At 46.8% G+C, this 21,853-nt stretch overlaps 1 protein-coding gene across 11 annotated transcripts in view; it reads right to left on the bottom strand.

The window, feature by feature from the left end:
- Nucleotides 1–21,853, bottom strand: part of CACNA1E (calcium voltage-gated channel subunit alpha1 E) — a 654,182-nt gene that overhangs the window by 19,049 nt on the left and 613,280 nt on the right. For 10 of the 11 annotated variants that reach the window (XM_045048898.1, XM_045048896.1, XM_045048897.1 and 7 more), the window contains 9 exons: nucleotides 20,713–20,778; nucleotides 16,517–16,608; nucleotides 15,757–15,922; nucleotides 11,465–11,592; nucleotides 6,207–6,303; nucleotides 4,042–4,147; nucleotides 3,070–3,177; nucleotides 2,402–2,502; nucleotides 2,011–2,117 (listed from right to left, as the gene is read on the bottom strand). In XM_045048898.1, the coding sequence (XP_044904833.1) occupies nucleotides 2,011–2,117; nucleotides 2,402–2,502; nucleotides 3,070–3,177; nucleotides 4,042–4,147; nucleotides 6,207–6,303; nucleotides 11,465–11,592; nucleotides 15,757–15,922; nucleotides 16,517–16,608; nucleotides 20,713–20,778 (971 nt within the window). Of the gene's footprint in view, nucleotides 1–2,010; nucleotides 2,118–2,401; nucleotides 2,503–3,069; nucleotides 3,178–4,041; nucleotides 4,148–6,206; nucleotides 6,304–8,197; nucleotides 8,295–11,464; nucleotides 11,593–15,756; nucleotides 15,923–16,516; nucleotides 16,609–20,712; nucleotides 20,779–21,853 lie in introns of all 11 variants that reach the window. The other variant, XM_045048892.1, reaches the window with a different exon arrangement.

Genomic DNA, 21,853 nt, shown 5'->3' on the forward strand with positions numbered 1-21,853 from the left:
CGATCCCAAAGGCTCATGCCAGAAACTTGGGGGTCATCTTTTATTTTTCCCCTCTCCTTTACTCCCTGAGGCAAATCAATCACCAACTCCCATCCAGTCTCCCTACTATTTCAAGTCTTTGCATCTCTCCCCATCTCCCTCTTGTTAGTCTAAGGGACAGTCATTAATAATTTACACAATTGCAGTCACATACCAAAAGCAGTACTGTCTCTCAAACTCCTCCCCTCTGATCCAAGCCCACACTGGATTCAAGAATGATCTTTGAAAAGTTCAAGTCTGATCAAGTCACACTGATGAGTAAAACCCCACTCCCGTATCCCATTTATAATGCTCCCACGTGCTGGCCCCAGTGGAGTTCGTCACCTGCTGCCTCACTGAGCTCTCTGTGCTCCAGCCAGCCATCAGGCTCCTGAAGCTTATCACCTTCTCCCTTCTCTTGAAGAACATGCCTCTGAGTCTCACTTAAACATTACTTCCGCAGAGAGACTTCCCTGACCCCCCGACCAGATGTGCTGCTTCCCTCCTGTGGTATTCCAATAGGCGACCCTTCTCCATTAGAACTTTCATCACTTGTGTAAATTTCTTTTTCAGGATTTGTCTCCATGGGGATTGTGATCATGTTGACTGCTAAATACTTAGTGCCTGAGCCAGCTTTTCCATCATATTGGGTTTTAATAAATATTGGTCAAATCAATGAGTAAATGAATCAATAAACACAGAGAGAAGTTGGACTGATGCCATATGGGAGTTATGTAGAGCAAAATGTTTCGGTGAGAGAGGTCTAGGTAGAAGGGTGGCCTCCTTTCTAAGCCAAGGACTCTTGAAAAATGCTGCACACCCTTCCACTGGGAAGGTTCCACTGCTCCAGCCATACCTCCTTCCCGCACAGATCAAAGATAAACATCTGCCGGTTTTGTGTAGACAGGAGAATCCATACCTTGCTACCTCATCACATCAAATATTTGTAAAAATGAGCAATTGCCTTGGTCATGGTGTTGGTCCTTTGCTTCTCTTGTAAATGTGTTGGATTATGACCTCTGAAATCAATGTTTTTCAAAAACAGGCGTCCAACACCACAGGCAGAAAGGAACTCATGGTGAGAGACTCCAAATGGCTTTCATTCCCCTGATGATTCCTAAAGTTGTGATATTTAGTGACTATTGGTTCCATGAGAACCAGGACTGGGTTAAACCCAACAACAAAACCTCATTTACATGGGGTAGAGGAATTTCTGCCCTTTGGGTACTCGTACATGCTTGTTGAGGAGAGAAAAACCATGTTATAATGAAATAGGGATGGTATAATAAAGCATTTATGACTAACAAGTAGGGGCTAAGGCTTGCAACTCAAAAGAGTTGACAAATTCCTTAATTGAGGTTTTGTTTCTGCTTCCAATATACACATCTTTTTTTTTTTTTGTTTGTTTTTTTGTTTTGTGCCTGATCTAAGGTTGCTTTTGTTCATTACAGATAGCACCGTAGTGGGAATACTCTACAGGTTGGGAATAACAAACTGAAATTCCAGTTCAGCTTCGGCAACTAATGTCCAATTTCTTATTTGTTTGAATGATGACACTAACTTATGCCCTTTTTCCTTTGTCCATTCCCAGTGCTGTCTCTTAAGCTGGCCACAATACCAAATATGCATTGTCTGCCTTTTATTACCCATGCCGAATAACCATTTTAAAATAAAAATTGTAATGGGGCACCTGGGTGGCTCAGTCGGTCAGGTGTCCAACTTCCTTTGTGAGTTTGGGCCCCACATCGGGCTCAGCGCTGACAGCTTGGATCCTGCTTCAGATTCTGTGTCTCCCTCTCTGCCCCTCCCCCACTTGCACTCTGTCTCTTTCTATCAAAAATAAACAGTAAAAAATTAAATACATAAATAAAAATAAATGTCTTCACCTCAGAGAAAGGGTCATTTGGCTCAGACTATTATTTCTGGGCCTGCACAATGGCATGGGTGACAGGATGCAAACAGGGCAGCTGTGGACCCATTGGTTATACTCACAAGCCTGAGACAGGGTCTTGCTGGAGATAAGGCAGGGCTTTGGCATTAGCAATGATCTCCTGAGGCAGAGATGAAGGCTCCATGCGCTGGAACATGGGTGCGTTTTTCTGTGTTAAAAGTAGGAAGGAGGAAAAAGGAACTCATATGACCCTGGGGTGTGATGGTGGAGTGGGGAATACAATTTACTTGGGTAAGATAGGAACATGCCTGATACTCTGATCCACTGGGTTTCTAATCCCCACAACTAGAAAGTTCCTGGACGCTGCACCCCTACCTCTGCTGCTAAGCACTTGCAGGGCACTGTGCCCCAGCTATGCACAGGCCCGTCCCTATAGGGAGTCATGTGACTCCTCACGGCGCACCCACCTCCCATACTGTCAGTGACCCTCACCTGTTCCTCCAGCTGCTGCCTCTGCTTCTTCACCTTACTCTGTTTATAGTAGTCCATGATCATCATTGCTGCATAGATTTTGCCCACAGTCAGGTCAGAGGCTAAAAACACAAATGTGGCATGGAAGGGAACAGGGAGAAGACAGGTGGCAGAGAGTGAGGATACCTCACAAGCTTCCCCATTCTTTGAACCAGGTTTGCTCCCTCAGCCATCCACCTAGCCAGTATTTATTGAGAGCTCCACATGCACCAGACCCTGAAGATACAAAGTGACTAGGTTGCATATCTATCTTTGGGAGCTTCCATAGCCACCCAGTGAGAGTAGGCATACTGATGAGAAACCACATGTGAGTAAGCATCACCTCCACTGGTCTAGACTTCCATGTCTAAGTAACGGCACCCTATTCCCACCTGCATGAGGGTTTGCTGAACAGTATCATGGGTAGGGAGAGAGCTGTGCACCCAAGAAGTTTCACCCACGACTACAGTGACCTATCTTGAGAAAATGTTTTCAATTCATGCCAAAGGGATTAAGGAGTGGGAGATTTGGGTTTCCTAAGAATAAAAGAGCAACCTTCCCTTATCTCCTTGATCACTCAGTGTTCTAAAAGATGTGGCCTTGGTATGCTGAGCTCAAAGTGACAACGATACCCAGGAGGAGACCCACACCTTTGGGCATGGGCACGAGCAGATCTAGCATCTTCTGGGATAGGTGAGGCCAGATGGCCAGGGTCTCCTTTTGTAGTTCTGAGTCTAGCTGCTGTCTGTCTGCACCACCTAGAATAAAATAAATTTCAATAAATAAAAAAGACATACAAATAACCAGTACCCAGGGAGCAGGTGGGGGGAGGAGCTGAATCAGCACGGCACCTCATAGTCTCAGAGGAGATCTTGGCACTTCGTGACAGTGGATCTTGTAATACCACGTCTTTCTGCTGAAGAAGCAGAACACATTTTGGCTCCCGTTTTTAGTGACTCAGGGATATCCTGCCACAAGATCTGAGGCCCCAAGACCAAGATCAGCTTCCTCATTCATTTGAAATACCTCCCAGGTGCTTAATATATCAGAGGGAAAGATGAAAAGAGCCACAAGGAGCCTCCCCTGACTCATTATACATACATCAATTCTTCCGGCAACTCTGACTCCATAGTCTGAGTGACCTGATTTTAAAAAGGATTTGGATCAGGCAAGAGCAGGAAGGCTGGATGCCCATCTGGAAGTAATAAACCTCTTTTCTCCTAAAGCACTGAACCGGAAATCAAGAAGAGCAAAGAACGGCCCTGATGGTATCTGCCACAAACCTTCCAGAGCATTAGAGATACCACATAAGAAACAAAAAGAACAAAATTAAAACTCATTTGTTCAATAAACAAATATTTCTAAGATGCCTACTATGTGCCATTCACTGAAGACCACACCCTGGTAAAGCTGAAAGGAGGCTTAGAGATTGTCAGACCAGTCACTTATTTTCCAGGAAGAAATGGCAGACATTATAGTGATTGGGTCAGAGGTGAAACTAGGACCCTGATAGTTGATTTTCAGATCACGACATTGTCAGATGGATGCAATGTTCAAACAGCTCTGTCCTGTGCCACCTTGGGTGAGTCGTTCCAGAGTCCCATTTTCCTTTCCTGGCTTACCTTTGGCGATTTTGATGTCCAGTGCTGTCCGTATCAGAGCCATGAGTGTGGAGGTGAAGTGGACTGTCATGTCCTCAGCTACTGGCATATTCATCAGGACCAACCTCTGTGCGAAAGAGAGAAAAGAAAGAGCAGGAGGGAAAAAAATATCGAAAGAAACCTTGGTGAGAAGAGAAGAAAAGTGTGGAGGTCAATGCTGAGACAAAAAAGAAGGGCAAGGATTCCCCATCCCCGGTCCCACCTCCTCTCCCTGCTTCTCACTTATGGCTCATTTGCTGCTGTTTAGTCCCCCCCCCCCCCCCCACTAGAGAATGTTGCCAAATTCCAAAAGAAGGAGGACTAGTCATTCTTGAGGACTCCTCCATGGTCCTAAGAATGTCTTTAATAGGGATGGAAAGTGATTTCTAAAAGAAGTGGCTCAGAGAAAGGGGTCAGCTCTGGGAGGTGGCTCCATTCCCTGATGCAAGGCTGCTCTCTCTTTCCCCTTGTCCCATGGATACCCCCAAAACTCACATGGAAAGGTAGTGATGGGAGAGATTTTGCTTTGCTTATCTGTTGAAATATGCATCCTGATGCCCCCCTTTTTGAGTCTTTAAAAGGTGAAATTTGCCAGCACGTGATTGAACATGCATAAGTCCAACTTATCCAAAGGTGGATGAGGTGGAGCAGGATGGAAGAGGAGGAGAGTGCAAACAGGGTACAGGGGAAGAAAGCTGGGAACAGCAGAGGAGAGAGAATGAGAGAAGGGTGACCAAGGCAGGAGCAGAGTGGGCAGGCCTTGTTCCCCTCACCCAAAAGAAGGGATCAAACTGAAATGGCCAAATCCACTTTCCAGAGAGTATATTGCTTTTGGAATCCTTTAACTTTTCCTCCAGTCCCCACGCCCCTTCAACCCGCCAAGCTTCATCCCCGACATTCAAAAAACTCAAGGCCACATTCTACCACCTGGTACTTTGGGATGTGGCCATCATGAGCAAAAAGGATGCCAGCCCATAAGCTGCACATGAAGAGCCATGTACTGGGCCCTCAAGGGCCCTGTTCCAAGGAGATGCTCTCTGGAGCTGTACAAGTTGGAGGCAGCAGCAGCAGCAGGTCCTCTGGCAGAACCACCAGCCTAGCAGGGAGGGACATGTCTCTTCCCAAGGCAGGATCTCTAATGCTCCAGTGGAACATCTGGCCTAATGTGATTCTACAGACATGGTGTCTTAGAGTGTAAAGTCAGTTTCTTGTTTGAATCTGAGTTCCATCTCTCTCCCACTTCCTTAAGCTTCCAGAGAAGTGGCCACATTGCTGTGGTATATTCCTAGATGAAAGAGCTCCAGAGTTCTGGGTCAGTCTAAACACCAAACAGTAACTATTACTAATGGGTGGAGAAAAAAAAATCAGGCCCCAAAGCTCTGAGTACCCTAATGGCGGGTGACTTCCAATGTATGCTGCTGCTCTGAGCAAGCCATGGGGAATCCACCCCTAACTCCAGGGCCAGCCCCCAAATCAGTCCTGCCAATCATGCAAATCTAATGCTGAGTGCAACTTGTGCCCAATGTCACCTTTTCCCTTGTACTGACAAGAGAACCGGGCAGCTGGGCTGGTGGGGGAAGGGGCCTGGATCCTTCATCATGTATCCTAGAAGTCGCGTTCTTCTTTTTTTCTAATACCTAGAAGGAACCATGCCACAGTTCCTTCCTATATCAAAGAAGAAGACATTCATTAAGGGTTTGCCTCTCTCCTAAAAATTTGAACCATGTTTAGACAAATTTCTGCATCATTTCCTCAGCTTATCCGATTGGAGGTTTTTTCTAGGCTCTGATAGCAGTTTTGCTGTTCGCTTCCTTCTTGCCCATATATGCTATCCTGCAGGCCACCACTCTGCCTCCTCTGAGCAAACACGCTACTAACACTTCCTTTCTAGTCATCTGCTCACAAAGAAGCCACACGCTTGGAGACACGCAGAAGAACACATAACAAGCCCCACGGTGAAGACTCTTGCCAATCATTCCTCATATTGTTTCGGGACTCCATACTTCCAGGAACCTTCCTTGCCCTTTGACCTCATCATTCCTTTTCCCCTTGGTTCCCTCCTCCGCCTCCCCGGCCCAGCTTCCTCCCCATGTTCTGGCCTCCCTCCTGTTGGTCTCTAGCCCAGAACAAAGGAAGGGGTGGTCTACCTTATATGCCACTTTGGAGGGACATCTCTTGCCGAGGCCTAGCGGTGGTGACATGAGAGTCAGCATTTCATACATCTCAGTGTAATGGATGCGGCCACTGCTCATGGAGGGGTGGTAAGTGGAGACGGGGTGGGTGGGCAGGGCAGGGAAGGAAGTGAGGAGAAGGATGCAGACCAGGAGGAAAGGAGAACAGGCATTCCCAGAGAGCCAAAACAAAACGAACAAAATAATACAGAGAACAGGAGAAGAGAAACAAAACAAAATGGACAAACAGAAAAAGAATAGGAAACCTGTTAATCGAGGCAAATCATACACGGGACTCCATCCTGGTGCGGATTTATATCACGCCCCACACAGACCCGGGAACGTTGGTGGCAACCTCTGGTCCCCCTGACTCTGCTGCGTAGTCATGGGGATGCGTTTTCTCCTCGTGGTCGATTGTTGCCTACTTCGCTACTCACTCTATCCATCCTCCATACAACACAAGCCTGTTTTCAATTCCCAGGGCTGTGTGCGAGCGGTATAAAACGGATAGACGGTGCTCCAGCCACGGGTTAGGATTTCTGGCCCCGGCTGGGACGGGGCCCCGACCTGCATGTCAGGCCCTTCTCCTCCTCTGAACCCACAGGCGGAACATCGTGTATCCCCCTCTGTGGTGTGTGTGCGCGAAAGGAGGCGGCAACTTGCACTGAAAGTGGCGCGCTACTTTTCGGAGCCGGCCGGTTGCTTCCACCTGGCTCTGCGGGGAAGAGTGCTCTCTACTCCGGGCATGCCCCAGGGCGATGGCATGCTGGGGACAGAAGAGACCAAACCAGGAGGAGGAAGAGCATCTCGCATGCCATGCTGCCCTCCCGGCTCTCCCCACATGCGGCTGCAGGTTTCACCGGGGCGGAGTTTAAAGAGTCTCAGCAGAGGCAGCTGTTTGGCCTCCTGAGTACAGGAATCACCGTGTCACCACCCCAGGCCAGCTCCTTCCCATTGCCCCGGCTGGCCTCTTCCTGGGCCTAAGTCTTCTGCCAGCTGCCGGACCGAGCTACGCCCAGAGAGCCCACCCTTCTCTCCTGCGGCACCAGGAGATGCTTCCTTAGCTAGCGGGTTTGGCCTCGGACGGTGGCTTGGCAGAGCCGCTCCTGTTCCAGTTCCCAGGGTCTGGCAGAGTTGAAGAGGGGGTCCTATGTGCCCCTGAGCAATGTCCTTGGTCTCACAAACAAGCAGTGATGTCGCAGTTATGACAGGCCCCCTCGATCCCCTCAACGCTACACATAAGACCCCTAAGGCAAGAAATCTGCTCGGGAGCCTCCGCTGCCCTACAGAGACCTTCGCAGACCCCCTGAGCTACTGCATTCTTCTACACACCCCAAGTCTACCCTCTCTTACCACTCTCACCTCCTGCCCTGATTCATTATGGTTTCTCCCCTCCTTTCTGTCCTCAGGCTTTCACAATCCTTTCTGACCAGACTATCCAGGGGCTGGAGAATGGGCGGAGGTAGGAACAACTAGAATCACATTTTGCTACATTGCACATGGGAGGATGCTGCTGCTTTTCACCAAAAGGAGGTTCTCTGTTCTCCAGTGAAGACGTCTGCATTCTCTGGAGGACGGGGAGGTCCTTCTGGTGAAATCTACAGATTAAGATGGAGTGGGGAGAGGGAGAGAGACAGAGTGTGTGTGTGTGTGTGTGTGTGTGTGTGTGTGTGTGTGTGTGTGTGTGTTTGTGTGTGTGTACACGACTGAGTGTGTGCATGTGCAGAAAAGTGAGAGAGGTCAAATCGGCCTTCCATATCAAGTCCTTTTTTCTGCCTTCCCCCCAAAATGTGCCCTTCTTCCTTCTGTAACAGCTGCTGGTTCTGGGAGTGTTTGGACCTCTTTAAACTCAAAGGAAAGCAACATGAAGGTTCCCTCATGTGGCGCAGCGGTGGTGGAGCAGAACGGAGAGGTGGGTTCGAAGTGGCACCCCACCGCCGGTCATGGCTGGGGACTGGGAGGCAAACCTTGCAAGCCACCCTGTAGGGGCAGTTCTCTCCCAGGCCCAGAGGCGGCGAGATCACCCGCACTAATTTGTACATATCCTTATACGGGATCCTGCCGCTGTAAAGGAAGCACAGGTGGGTTAATAGGACACTCAGAGAAGGGTGGGGAAGACAGGACAGTTTAGCCATGATGCTGAGGGCTGGAAGAGGGAGAGCAGCTTTTTCCCTCCGGCCTGGTAAAACCCAACCAGGAGAGACTGAGAGCAGTGAGCCTCAGAGAACCATCACCTTGCTGAACTGCACTGCCCCCAATTTTCTAAGGAAATCAGAACCCGTCCAGTGCCCAGAGGGGCTGCTGCATGACCAAGAGCACCCCGAGACACCTATCTGGCCCACACTTCGTCAGATGCAGAAAATGGACTCTGGCTCGAGCCAGGCCTTGAAGAGCACAGCCTGAGAGTTCACACAAATGCCTCTGACAGCTGTCAAGAGCAGATGCCAGGCTGCCGTGAAGTGGACTGCCCAACTGTTTGCTTTTCGCAGACATTGATTACAGTCGGTTACTCAGACCCGCTTGTCAGGGGCAGTGGGAAGTCAGCATCTTTCCGCAGACTGTGAGAGACAAATTTCCCATTAGGCTAATTAGCAAGGAGCTCAGTTGGCACAAGGGAATTTGCAAAGGGCTTTGCTTCTCTTGGTGGCAGATTGTTCCCGAGTTCAGCTTGGGCGAGCTCTGCTCCCTCGGTGGGAGCCCGCCTGGATCTGTGCTGGGAGAGCAGCCTGGGAGGGAGCCGTGGACGCTTTCCTTCCGGCTCTGCTCCTGCCGGCCAGCCCATGGGCAGCCTGGTCAGATCCAGCCAGAATTCCAGGAACAAGGTGACCTATCTCACCAACCTTCTTTCACAAGGGCCTGCTAGAGAGTCCTGGCTTTCCGTGAGAAGGACAGAATCAACAACTGATTCCTTTTCAGCAGCTAAAGCATCTGCTCTTTCAGAGACCAGAACAAGGAAGCAACATCCCAGTATGGACCACGGTTTCCACTGGAAATTACAAACACACATGTCCACCTCTGAGCATCCAGTCCTTGCCAGCTGCCACGTGAGGCTTTGCCCCAGCTTTACTCTTTCCAGCCTTTTTTTGATTTTGGTGTTAATTCCTCCTCTTTTTCTAAATAACAGCTCATTGGTACTTCAAGTCTCTTGATTCTTGAGAGGAAGTTCATTTAACCATTTGCTCTTTGTTTCTTACTGAGATTGGGATGCGGGTGGGTTGGTACTGCCTAAAGGCTGGTGTTCCCTGCATCCTGTATGAGTCTTCTTTTTGAACACATTGGCTCACGCTATCCCTGTTAGTTCTTTCCCCTGCACCTCAAAAAGAAGGCCAATGAAACTCTAACCAGAACATGACGCTGTGAATTTCAAAGCAGAAGAGATTCTCCATTCTATTTTTGCTCTCTCACAGCTCCTATATCTGAGTCTCATGGTTTTTTTGTTTGTTTGTTTGTTTGTTTGTTTGTTTTAGTCCTCATAGAATCATTTCTTCCCAGCAGCCAGAATGAGTCGGGAGGAACACATTTAATGCACATGGTATTTGGGTCCCAAGATAATATGAAAGCACAGGAAGCTGTGGTTTCAGAGAGCTAAAGACACCTGAGTGAGGCCAGGTGAGCAATGAACTTCTCTGCTAGCAGTTCTCCTCTCAGGTTGAGTGAAGACATCCCTTCTCAGACTCCCAATCCCATGGCCATCCATGCTTTCCAAACCAATTTTCCATAGTTTCTGGTTGGTTTTCCTGTATAGTTATTGTCAGTTATAACAACAGTTACATACATGATTTCATATCATCCTACTACCGCCCTTCAAAGCAGGCAGGTATCAACACCATTTACAGATGAGGAAGCTCAGAGTAGTTAAGTGACTTGTCCAAGGCCACAGGGCTGATTGGATGCAAGCCCTGGCTACATTCCCTCTAGCACAGCACCCATGGCTTTCTAAGCAGCCCATCTACCAGAAAGTAGATCCAGAGAGGAAAAGCCGTTGCTCAGCCATCGTAATAGGAATGGATTTAGAGAACTCTGTGCCCTAAGTCATTAATAATTACTGAGGGGAAGAGGAATTATGATTCACTCTTCTGACATTTGACCCAAGTTCAACAGCCTCACAGGAGGGAAGATTTTAGGATGAGTCTCAGATTATGAAGGGACTCCAGGTGGAAGCAACGTGGGCCATTCCTGTGAAGGATGGCATTTCTTGTAGTATTTTCAGAGGGGGACCAGAATGGGTAGATTGGTGAGATAAGATCCTAGAACTAAAATGACATGGGACAGAAAAGTTCCTGTGAAGGAAGTGCTTATAGAACAGTCACCCTGTCCTCAACCGCGAGGGGCCAAAATGCTGTTTCTGTCCTCTAAAGCAGGGATCGGCAAACTTATTTGGTAAAGGATCAGGTAATGCTTTGTATTTTGAGGGTCACACTGTCTTTGTCACAACTACACAACTCTTCCTTATGGTGTGAAAGCTGCCACAGACTATACATAAATGAGTGGATGGCTGTGTTCTAATAAGCTTTACTCACACAAACAGGCAGTGGACCATGTTTAGCCTTGAAGCTGAAGTTTGCCAACCCCTGCTCGGAAGCCCAGGAGGCACATCATCTGAGAAATACTGGACGGTGAAAGAAATCGGGGGAGGTTATTCATGCAAATTCCTGCCATTTAATTCAATTCTGTATATAAAAATCCTTAAGTGTTTAGGGGATCAGTTGGAAGAACAGCCTGCTCAGTTTTCTACATAATTTTAGTCAATCTCAAACCATGTCTTTCGAGAGGGATGAGTGAGATAAAATGCTAATGTCACTTACTGTGATGGCCAGATGTTCTGGCCCAGAAGACCCCTGTCAACCCACCCCTCTCCCCGCCCCAATGACTCAAAGGAGTCCACTAACCACTGGCAGGGAAGAAAAAGAAAAAGATTACTGGAAGCCCCTCTGGTGATTGAAACCAAGCACTCTGAGGTGCAGACTGTGTGATGAGATTGGCAAAGAAAAGGAAGGCCCGTCACAGAAGGAATGAGAGGGAAAAGGAAGATAAAGAAGCTATGGTTTTGTTGGCTGGCTGGATACCAGAGCCAATCTGAGGGCCTGAGCTCTTCCCCAGGCCAGGACTAAAAGGAATCTCCTCTCCTTCTGTAACAGGCAGACCTTTAGGTGGTTCTGGTTCCAACCCCTTCCTTGGGAACCCCACAGGCCCTTGATATGGGCCCCACTGGGATGGTCGAGAGGCCTACGCACCATGCAGCTCTGTCATATTCTGCCCAGACGCGGACAAACTCGTCCAAGTGGTGGGGCCCTAGGATGGATGAGTCCCGAGTCAGGTACTCAAAGTTGTCCATGATGACGGCCACAAACAGGTTGAGCATCTGGAGGGCATGGGGGAGAAGAGGAGTTAGGTAGTGCAAACAAACCTAACACAGTAAAACAGGTTTCAAGGCCAATAAAGAATTCAAAAGTGTGTGAGGCCGAAGTTCCTAACTAAAGCCCTATTCATCTTGTTGAATGCCACGTGTTTTCATCAGAATTTCCACACATTTCACTGTGTATTATTTCACTCTTCAATGCCACTTTATATTTGGAAAGAACCCCACAAAAAGAGTCACTTCATTATCTGTTCAATTAATTTGTTATTGCAGCAGAGGGAGCAGTAAGAGTGACAACATTCTCAAAGTCAAGGCCTGACACCAATCCTCCCTTCTAGCCTCCCCCACCCCCACCCCTGCTCCACAAAAGGAGCCAACAGAAGAACTAGTAAGATGCCTTAGAGCTGACTGCGTGGCTTACTGTGTGAAGACCTGGAAGCCATTCACGACCTGAAGTGGCTTCCAAGACCCTGTTGTCTCACTTATTTGCACAACATTTGCACAGCATTTATTGTGCACCCACTGTGCTGCAGAGATCCAGGTGCTAAGGATGGGAAGTAAGAAAGTTTTGTCCAGAGATACATTCCTATGCCTAGCACATTGCTTAAAACAGAGCAGACCTTCACCTGTTCCTTGAATATTCTTAAAGACTTAGTATTTAGCACAGACTGTGATGTATGAGGAACACACAAAAGGTGTAAAATTTTTTATGAGCCATTTAAGAAGCATACACAGGTTACAACGGGACCAGAAAGGGGTATGAATGTGAATTTCGTATCATTTCCAGTTCATGAAATATTATCCATCTTTTATTTTTTCCTTAACCATTTAAGAATGTAAAAACCACTAGCTCATGGGCCATACAGAAAGAGGTGGCAAGCCGGATATGACCCACGGGCTATAGTTCCCCCCATTTCTGGTCTCAATTTTGCAGTAGGCAACAGAATCCACTAAAGGGGTTTGAACTAGGATAAAGACCTAGATATATTTTATCCAGAAGGAGCCCCTGGAAGCAGGGGAGAGTTTTGTGGTGCTTCTGAACCAAGGCAGTAGCAGGAGAGTAGTATAGATAGGAGAATCGAAGGACATGGTATTAACAGAACTAGACCACCTGAATAGCACTGTTTTATTGTTTCTTGGCTGCCTAGAACTCATTTACTATACATCTGGTCTCTTGAGGACCACCCCCCCCTGCATCCCCCCAGCCGCCTATACCCAGTTAATATGGTTCAGTGGGGTACCACCTATGACCCAGGTCTCAATCAGTCACTGAACCCCATTTTCCTGGGCCACAGTGACTGGTGATCCAATCAAGGCCAATAAAATGGTATTGAACCTTCTGGGCAATAGACTTGTTCTTCCCTGTGAGTCTTGAATGTGTGAGGACTGGGGTCTAGAGCTGCTGCTACAGCCATCTTGGATCCAGAGGCTGGGGGTGTTTGGAAAAGAGCTCACAGGGAGGAGCCTGGAGGAAGAGTTCCATAAATAAAGAAACTTGGTCCTGGTGATGTCATCTGAGGGCCAGATCAAGCCTGCTAATGCCTCTCCTGCCCCAAGACTCTTCATTTACATATGCCTGTAAAATCCCTTTTTGCTTAGGCCAGATATAGCCTCGTGTCCTGGCTTTCACGAGTCAAAGAGTCCTGCCTGAGAGACAGAACTGCCTGAGGGGACAAGAGGATTGGATCTCTGTTGATTCCCAGGCAAAATGGCCAGGTGGATGGAGGTGCCAGATATGCAGACGGCATATAAGATAAGGAGAAAGTCTGGAGACAGGACGTGGTTGGAGTCTTCTCCGCAATACAGACAGACTGCTGGCTATTTCCTAACAACCAGTCTCATTCCTGCTTGCCTTCCTCTGTTTTCCTCTGTCCCACTGCCTAGAATACAAGCGGATGCCTAGCCGTGTAGCCCCTGGAGGTGACGTCTGGGGTGCTCACCACTCTGTGGAACGACCGAAACAAGCCTGTACTGCCTTCCTCCAGACTTCACTGGTGTGCAAGAGAAACAAACATCTCTTTTGGTTAAGTCACTGTTATTCGGGGAGTTCTGTCTCATGAAACCTGAACCTAATCACAGGCTAGGCCTTTCTTTCTGTCACTGAGATTGGAGCCGCCGTGAATACATATATTCAATCACTGCCTGGGTTCTAAAGGGGTTTCCACATAGCCACATGTTTGTTTTACACTCCTTTCAAGGTACTTATTATTAATGTTAATAAAACAGTACTATCTTCGCTTCATATTTGTGTAGTCTTTTATAGCATGGTGTGCACACTCATACCTATTATTTGCTTTAATGCTCATCTCACCTTGTGAGGCAGGCTTAATTATCATCAGCCCTTCGAGGGCACATGTGCCTCCAAGGACACATTTGTATTCTCACCTCCAAGCACACAGCCTGGCTCATCACAGCAGATCAGTAAGTCTAGAGTGGTTGGTTTGAGTTAAGAAGCTGTGTGACTTGCCCCAGGTCACAAAGTCGGTCTCATGCAGGGCTGAGATTTGAAAGCAGATCATCTCATCCTGAATATAGCCTCTTTAAAAATAACATTAATGTGAATTATGCAGCACCCTCCATCTCAAAATTCTGAGTACCTTTATAGTCTCTAATTAATTTTCCAGTTATATCTTGGTTTCTTTTAAATATTTATTATTAAACACTTACACCATGTAGGATAAAGCTGAGCTGTCCACATGCCCTTCTACCTGCTCCGTATCACCCCTACAGCAGCCCCGTCAACAGGCACTCATACCCCCGTATGCCTTTCTCCCTTGGACTCCAGCCGACAGAGTGACTATAACCCACTCACAGTTTCTCCCCAGGGCCTCTAAGACACTGTTTTGTGTTCTTTTTCACTGGAAACCTTTCACACCCCCAAGAAGAGAGTGTATTCAAACAAATCCCCGCTCACCATGAAAATAATACCCTTATATCGACTCATTTTCCCTCCCATTTACAGAAGCTACAAAAGGGAAAGTGTCTTGGCCATTCTAGAACAGCAACAAAGCCAAGACACAAGGCAGGCTACCCAAGTCTCTAGCTGGCTCACTCTCTGCTACGTTAACCTGCTGACCACCCTCCAAAGTCTGCCTGCAAGCTGCTTTTCCACACCAGAGAGCTAGACATGTGGCAAATCTCCTCGTGATCACTTTAGGGAAGTAGAAACGCTTGGCCATGAGATAATTCACTTGCTGCACGGCTGTGAAATTAACCACTTTTCAGTGGTATTGCCTTAGTTTTAGACTTGTTCAGCGAGTGACATTAGCAGCGAAGCCAAGCTGAGGGGTGTCAGGGTGGCCAGAAACATCAGACCGACCCTTTAACCTATCTGGTAGCACCTTGTCCATGACTGTGCAGGGCAGGGATGTCTGGATGCTGGTGTGCTAACTCATGCTTTCTTCCAAAAAGAATTAAGAAGGCCATTTAGGGCTTCTCACCATTTTCAAAGTGGGTATGCTTCACCTATATCACTTAATATTTACTAATGCCCAAAACAGTCCATTTCCTTTCATGCCTCTCAAGCTGGCCAACTGTCATCAAACAAAATGACAGAAGAGAGATCACATCTATTACATCGTATATTGTCATCACTCTACCTTATTAATGCTACCACTTTGTACTTCCAAGGTACCTTTTTTCTTTTGAAAGTCTCCAAAAGAGAGATAAGATATTCTTAGTCCTCCCTGTAAGATACTATACCTGAAGTATAGAGAAGACAGATTTACTCCAGGTCACAACAGATTCAACATGAAGCTCAATACTCTATTCCCTAAACTCCACTCCACTTGTTGTTCCTTCTCACAGTAATCCTTCCCTAGAAGCAGCAAGAACTGTCCAGTGTCAGCCATGGGAAGTCACCCACCCAGGAGTTGGCTAAGGATCCTGGCCTTTAAAAGTTCCTTGGGAGGGACCTGGGTGGCTCGGTTGGTTGATCATGCGACTCTTGATCTCGGCTCAGGTCATGATCTCATGGTTCATGAGTTCCAGCCACGCATTGGGCTCTGTACTTGATGGTGTGGAGCCTGCTTGGGATTCTCTCTCTCTCCTCTCTCTCTCTGCTCCTCCCTGCTCTCTCTTTCAAAATAAATAAGAGTTTCTTGGAGGATGGGGCGGGATAGGGTAGAGTAGGCCACATCTCAAGCCAAGAGCACAGGGTTTGCTCACCAAGAAGGAGCAGAAGAAGATGAAGGAGACAAAGTAAACATAGGCCAGATCGGTGCCACAGCGCTCATTCTCATTCTGCCCTGATGGCGCAGTGGTGTCGGGCTCACAGCCTTTCTCCCCGAGGCACGACAGCATTATCTCCTGCCAGGCCTCACCTGTGGCACTCCTGAGCCCAAAAGAGATTTTGGTTAGTAGTATCAGGTCTGCGTGTCTCATCCTCTCCTTGGCCCTCTTCCCCAACTCACCCACCCCTTTCTCTTCTCTGCAGGTTCCTTTTGTGAACAGTTAGTGTCCCTCCAGTACTTTCCATCCAAAGAAGAGGGCCCAGGAGGTCTCTCTTGGGCTCTGTCACCTCACCCACTGCTTCTCTGTCTTTTCAGGAGTCTCTGCTGACAGTGGTAGAGATAGTGATGGGACTCTCTAGGGACACATAAACCTGGCCATCCAGGGTTTCGGCCCTTAAATGGAATTTGGTCCACAGGAAACTGTCTCCACCCTCCCTACTCAGAGTCCTGGCATGTGTGTTCTGAACTTGCAATTTACAAACTAACCTCTGAGTCAAAGATGTCAAGGAAACTTTCTCTTGTCATCAGAGCATTTTTTCAGAGGCACTGGACCTCCCCACCCCTGCCTCTAGTCTACTGTACATCCTGATAGGATCAGAACATGCAGAACAAGGAGACAAATAGGAGGAGGAGGCAGAGTAACTCTGTCTCCCTCGACAAGAGAGCCGCAGTATAAGAGTTTTGCATCCAGATACCTGAAGAGTAACATGAGAGACCCGAAGAAACTCCGGAAGTTGTTGTGTCGGTTGATGTGACTCTCCTCATCTAATTTTATGTTTCCGAATACCTTGAAGAGAAAAACAAAAAACAAAGAGCATGACTTGAGCTGTGTGATGTGTCCTGCATATGAATATTAGATGCACCTCATCTAATGGGGTTGGCAAATCTATATGCATGGCCTTTCCCAATGGCCCAATCCTGAAGCAGACAACTCAAACCCAGATAGGCTGATGGATCCCATGCTCCTGGCCTGACATGAACAAGTAATTATATTCTTCTGCAGCAGAGAGGACCAAAGACCATAGAAGGCAAGATCTTTTTGAAGTCATTCTGCCTGTACGTAGTTCCTCCCACACCTAATTTGGTCTTTTTATTTCCATGGTACCTGTCACCATGGTACTCAAGCAGTCTATCAAAGACATACCCCATAACAGAAGTGCAGGGAAGGAGCTACCCCTGTCTTTCTGTCTCAGGTAGTAATGATTGGAATATGTGTATTTGTAGAACATGTGATTGACAGCTTGGGCAGGTGCGGCCCTGGAATTTGCAAGTGGTTTGGGTCACAGAGGGGCACCTCTATCTTCCTTGGATATGTTTCCATCCAGAGAGTCCAATTTCAGAAAGTCAAAACATCTATAATCTAGAGTCCATGACAATGAATGCACACAAAGCAAAGTCCAGACCAATAGGATGAAGAAAGTCACAAAAACTGGATACTTAGAAAAGGAGAAAGAATGGGCAGACCTGGCTATAGAATGAATTTGCTAATCTGCTTTCGGCCTTTGAGCCCAGAATGTGGTCACCATGCAAATTCACATGAAAGAAAAAAAAGAAGGGAAAACTCAGAGATCTTTATCCACAGACAGTGAATAATGTTGAACTCTGAGACCCTAAGTCTCTTCGGATGAGAGGGGTACCCTTCCACATGGACTTTCCTCGCAACCACGTTTCAGGTATCAGGATCTATTCCTACAAGTCAATGATGGTACAACCGAAGGCTTACAGGTCACTTTTCCAGCCGTTTGAGACACTTTCCAGACTATATTTAACATACTTCAGTTTATCTAATATATGCTAAATGGAACACATTTTCCCCCCGGACAGTTTTTAGAATGTGCAGTTGAGGAACGATCTCTGCCCCCAGCTATTTTACTCAAGTCACTCCCACTGACATCTGCTTTGGGGATTTGTTCTCCACACTGTTTTTCAAAACCCAAATACTACTTGTCTCTCAGGGAGAACGGAAGTGGCAAGGTAGGCAGCACAGGGGAAGAAAGGAAGGAGGAAGATAAGAGGGTGGAGGGCCCACAAACAGACAAACAGTAGAACTGAAAAAATCCCCAACAACCACATTTAGTTCCAGGCACCCCGGGAGGAAACTGTCATACATCCTTATACCTGTGTTCACATCACCTTCTCTCCTTTTCACTCTCTTGGCCCAACATCTGCAATTTATCACATCACATCCACACAACTTACAATGTTTTTTTCTACCTCTGACAGTCCTGAAACCACCATTAATTGTCCTCATTATGATTTTCTCAAACACCTTATCCAGCTATCAACTAGTGGGAGGGCATGCTGTGATTTTGCATGAGGTATGTGTGTAACAGTCAAAGAAACTGAAGCTGTTTTGAATCGACTATAGTTCTCAAGCCAAACATGTATAAATACATATTTATTGTGAAGGCAGTTTTTAAAATCCCACCTTCTATTTATTTATTCATTGTTTATTTTTTAGCTTTTCACTTAGTCCTTGTCCCAGACCAAATTTCCTACACCAAAAGGGCATGAAAGAAAAAGAAGAGATACTGAGACCCACCAGAACGCTTAACAGAAGTACAAGCTTAAATCTACTTTCACTTGGAATCACAGAACTTTAGAACATAAAATGACCTGTGAAGACATCTATCCAACTCGTCTATGGTTCCGGTGAGGGTGTTAAGGCCCAGAGAGGTTCGGTGACTTGACCAAGTTTGTAGAGCTGGTCAGTGGAGGAGCTGAGGCGGAAAGCCTCACCTCCTAATGATCTGTGCCCCTGGACTGTTTCCCATACCCAGCAAGTTACTCCTTCCTTCCCTCTTCAGATTCCTCTGCAAAATTCTCTTCTTCCAAGATGACTGTGAAAGTTCAGAATAATGGTTCTTCTCACAGATTCATCCTGTTCCTATCTATTTGTCCAATACTGGTCTCCTGCCTTTATGTCTGTTTGGATGGATCCCTCTACTTTGTTGTGACTATATCAGATACAATTTCTCTAGCCACAAGCTACGTATCTGCATTGTGCACAGTGTGGGGTTTCTATCATGCAACAGGAGGAGGATGGCTCTCTAAAGGCAAGTCACAGTGGGAAAGCCATTTGTGTCCCTGTGTAATGGAAACAGTGCTCCTATTTTGGGGGAAGAAGTCTAAGGGAAATAAGATATTAGACATCGCAGTTATTGTAAATATCACAATTTCATGACTGAACAGCTCCCACTTCCCACCAAAGGGTCAAATAAATACTTGTATTTGCTTGTTGGTGGGAGGAGAGAGAACATGTAGTACACTAAGAATATGGGTTGTACAGCAGACAGAGCTGAGATTTAATTAAACTCAGCTCTCCCACTTACTGGGACCTTGAGTATGTTATAAGTTACTTAACCATGTTAAGCGTCAATGGAGACAATGAAACCCATCCATAAACATTTTCACATCACTTTCAAATACGTTAGTCACGTATTGTGCGTGTGCCTGCAGACAGGGAGGAAGAATGGGGTTAGAACATTTTGGAGAGTGTTTGGCACACCCAGGAATTCAAGTATTGGTAAATGGCATTATCATCATTATCAGCAATAATGCTAATAGTTTAGTACTAGAGATGGTGTTATTCTAGTTTATTTTGACTGAAGATGAAAGGAAGTAAGAGCTATTTTAATCATGGACAAAAATTTAAGTTTCATTTGGCTGTTCAAGAACATTTAAATTCAAGAATCAAATATTTGAGAGTTAGAAGGGACTTAATAGACATCATCAAGCTGATCGTAAATTTCCATAGGGAGTCTGCTTACAGCACAGCTCTGACGCCATCATGGCATTTCTCCTGAAATATCTTCATTAAAGGAGAACTCACTACTTCTCAACCAAGTCTCACGCTTTTTGATACTTGACATTCTATTGTATTTTGGGAGAACAAAAATCTCTCCAGTAATACAGTTAGGAGATGAACAAAATTAAGAAGTGCATGCAAGAGAGAGGAGCATAAAGAAGAGACATTTCAGAGATGCTTTGGCAAAAGGCTGCTGACACAGCAAGCATGGGAGATGTGTGCAGTGGCTCCAGATGGCAGGCACTGTTGAGAAGGCAGCTGGCAGTCCAAAGGCAGCCAGACTGCCTGACTGCAGGAGACTGCCACTTGGCTGAATTTCCATGCTAGGGTTTAGTCTCAACATCTCCAAGTCAGAAAGTTAGCCCCCCTGAAACAAGCAGACAGTCCAGTGTATCTAACTGGGTATGTTCATGGGATGTGTCACTGACTGTTTATAGTAGGAGTCCACCTGCCACAAATGACAGTCACTTTAGGAAGATCTTATGACATCTTCTGCTCAGTGGACCTCTGGCTACCTGCATAAATATCCAGGATGGAAACACGGCCCTTGGGTGTCCCTAGGATTAGGCAGGCTGCTAGGATCCCTTTGAGTTGTTCCCAGTGGTAGGTCTTAGGGTGTAAATCTCAGCCATTCAAGACTTAACTCAGATATATTTTGTGCTGTTGTGTATGAGGGAACAACCATCTGACCTTCTTTTAGGTCTAGCTCAAATATGGGAGATGCTGAGAAATGGATCATCATGAGCCTCACCCCCTCCTTGGTCTTATGCGAGACCTCTCTGGTGTCACTTTTGCTTTAGCCCTACTGTTATGTTCACAGAAGTCCCACTACTTGTAAGTCAGCACCATGATCTGATAACCTCAGATGAAACCCCTGTACCGGATTTGTACTGCAAATACCTTGGTAACCTGAGTGGGGAACCGTGCATATGTAAAATTCCCAAGGTGACATTGCAATAAGATCTTGGGAGCATGCCCATAGGCAAAAAGGGGTTCGAAGCACCCTCCACCTTGGATGCTAAGGCTGGTGAGCCAGTGACAATATGTCACTGTCCCCAACCAGGCCCCAATATACCAGCTCACCTGCATCCCGATGATGGCATAGATGAAGAAAAGCATGGCAATCAAAAGGCAGACGTAGGGGAGGGCCTGGAGAGAAAGCAGAGATAGGACCATGAATTCAAAGGGAGGCAGCTCACAGGCTCCACACCAACAGTTCCAGGCAGTACTAGAACTCTTGCCCTGAAGCTGATTTTAATGGAAGGCTGGGACTCCCTATTCCCTGGGGCTATTCTGATTTGGAGTGCCACACTTCTGCAGATGTCCATGTCCTCTGACAAATATGTAAGCTATTGTCCATAGACAGACTTGTCATTTACTTTCTGTCAAGAATGTTCATTCACCCAGAAGTGTGGCCCAGATCTCTAAGGAGAGCTAGGGAAACTTCCTGGGCTTGAGATTCATCCCACTTTGCATGCAGAATATTAATAACCGGGGCAATTGTGATGCAAATTAGACAGAAAGCACCTAGATTGGTCCTCAAATACCTATGTTACCCCTTCCCACTCCCTCACTCAATGCCAAGCCCATAATAGAGAATCTGGAAGCAAAGAAGCCGGCTAGGGGTCTCAGTTGTTCGTCAGTTCCTAGAAGACCCCTTCATCTTCCGACGAAACTCTTTTTCCAATGTTTAAGCCTCCTGGCACTTCATTACATATCATGCAAAATTCCAAAAAGCCCTTTAAGTGTTAGCCATTGCAAAACCCTGCCATGAAGCCATGCGGCACAAAATTCCATATCATGTAAGCTAACTGCCACTGTGGGATGACAACATTTCAATTGTAGGGGTGAAGGGGGGCAAGTGAAAGAGATGCGAGGTAGGGAACTGCCTACCTACAGAGAACTGGCTGGGGGAGGATGTAGGGCAATTTCCTTTGGGGGCCAGGGAGGGCTCTATGATTTGGGGGTGATCTCCATGCTGACATGGAAGCCTCTCTCCTTTACCATTCAGGAAGCTTCCTGGAGGACCGTGCAGCTTGCAGTCTCCATTCTATCCTGAGTGTGTGCAATGCGCCTCCCAGGAGACTAGTTGAAGGCTTTCAGACTGCAGGGGCAGGGCAGGGCTTATCAACAGAGCTAACTAAATGAAGAGCCTTGGGAGACTTTTAGAATAGACTTTAGAATAAAGGATAAAATTAAAATGCGACCAAGTTGCCTACAGAAT

This window comes from Felis catus, chromosome F1, assembly GCF_018350175.1.
Source record: "Felis catus isolate Fca126 chromosome F1, F.catus_Fca126_mat1.0, whole genome shotgun sequence".
In the NCBI taxonomy this organism is placed as follows: domain Eukaryota; kingdom Metazoa; phylum Chordata; class Mammalia; order Carnivora; family Felidae; genus Felis; species Felis catus.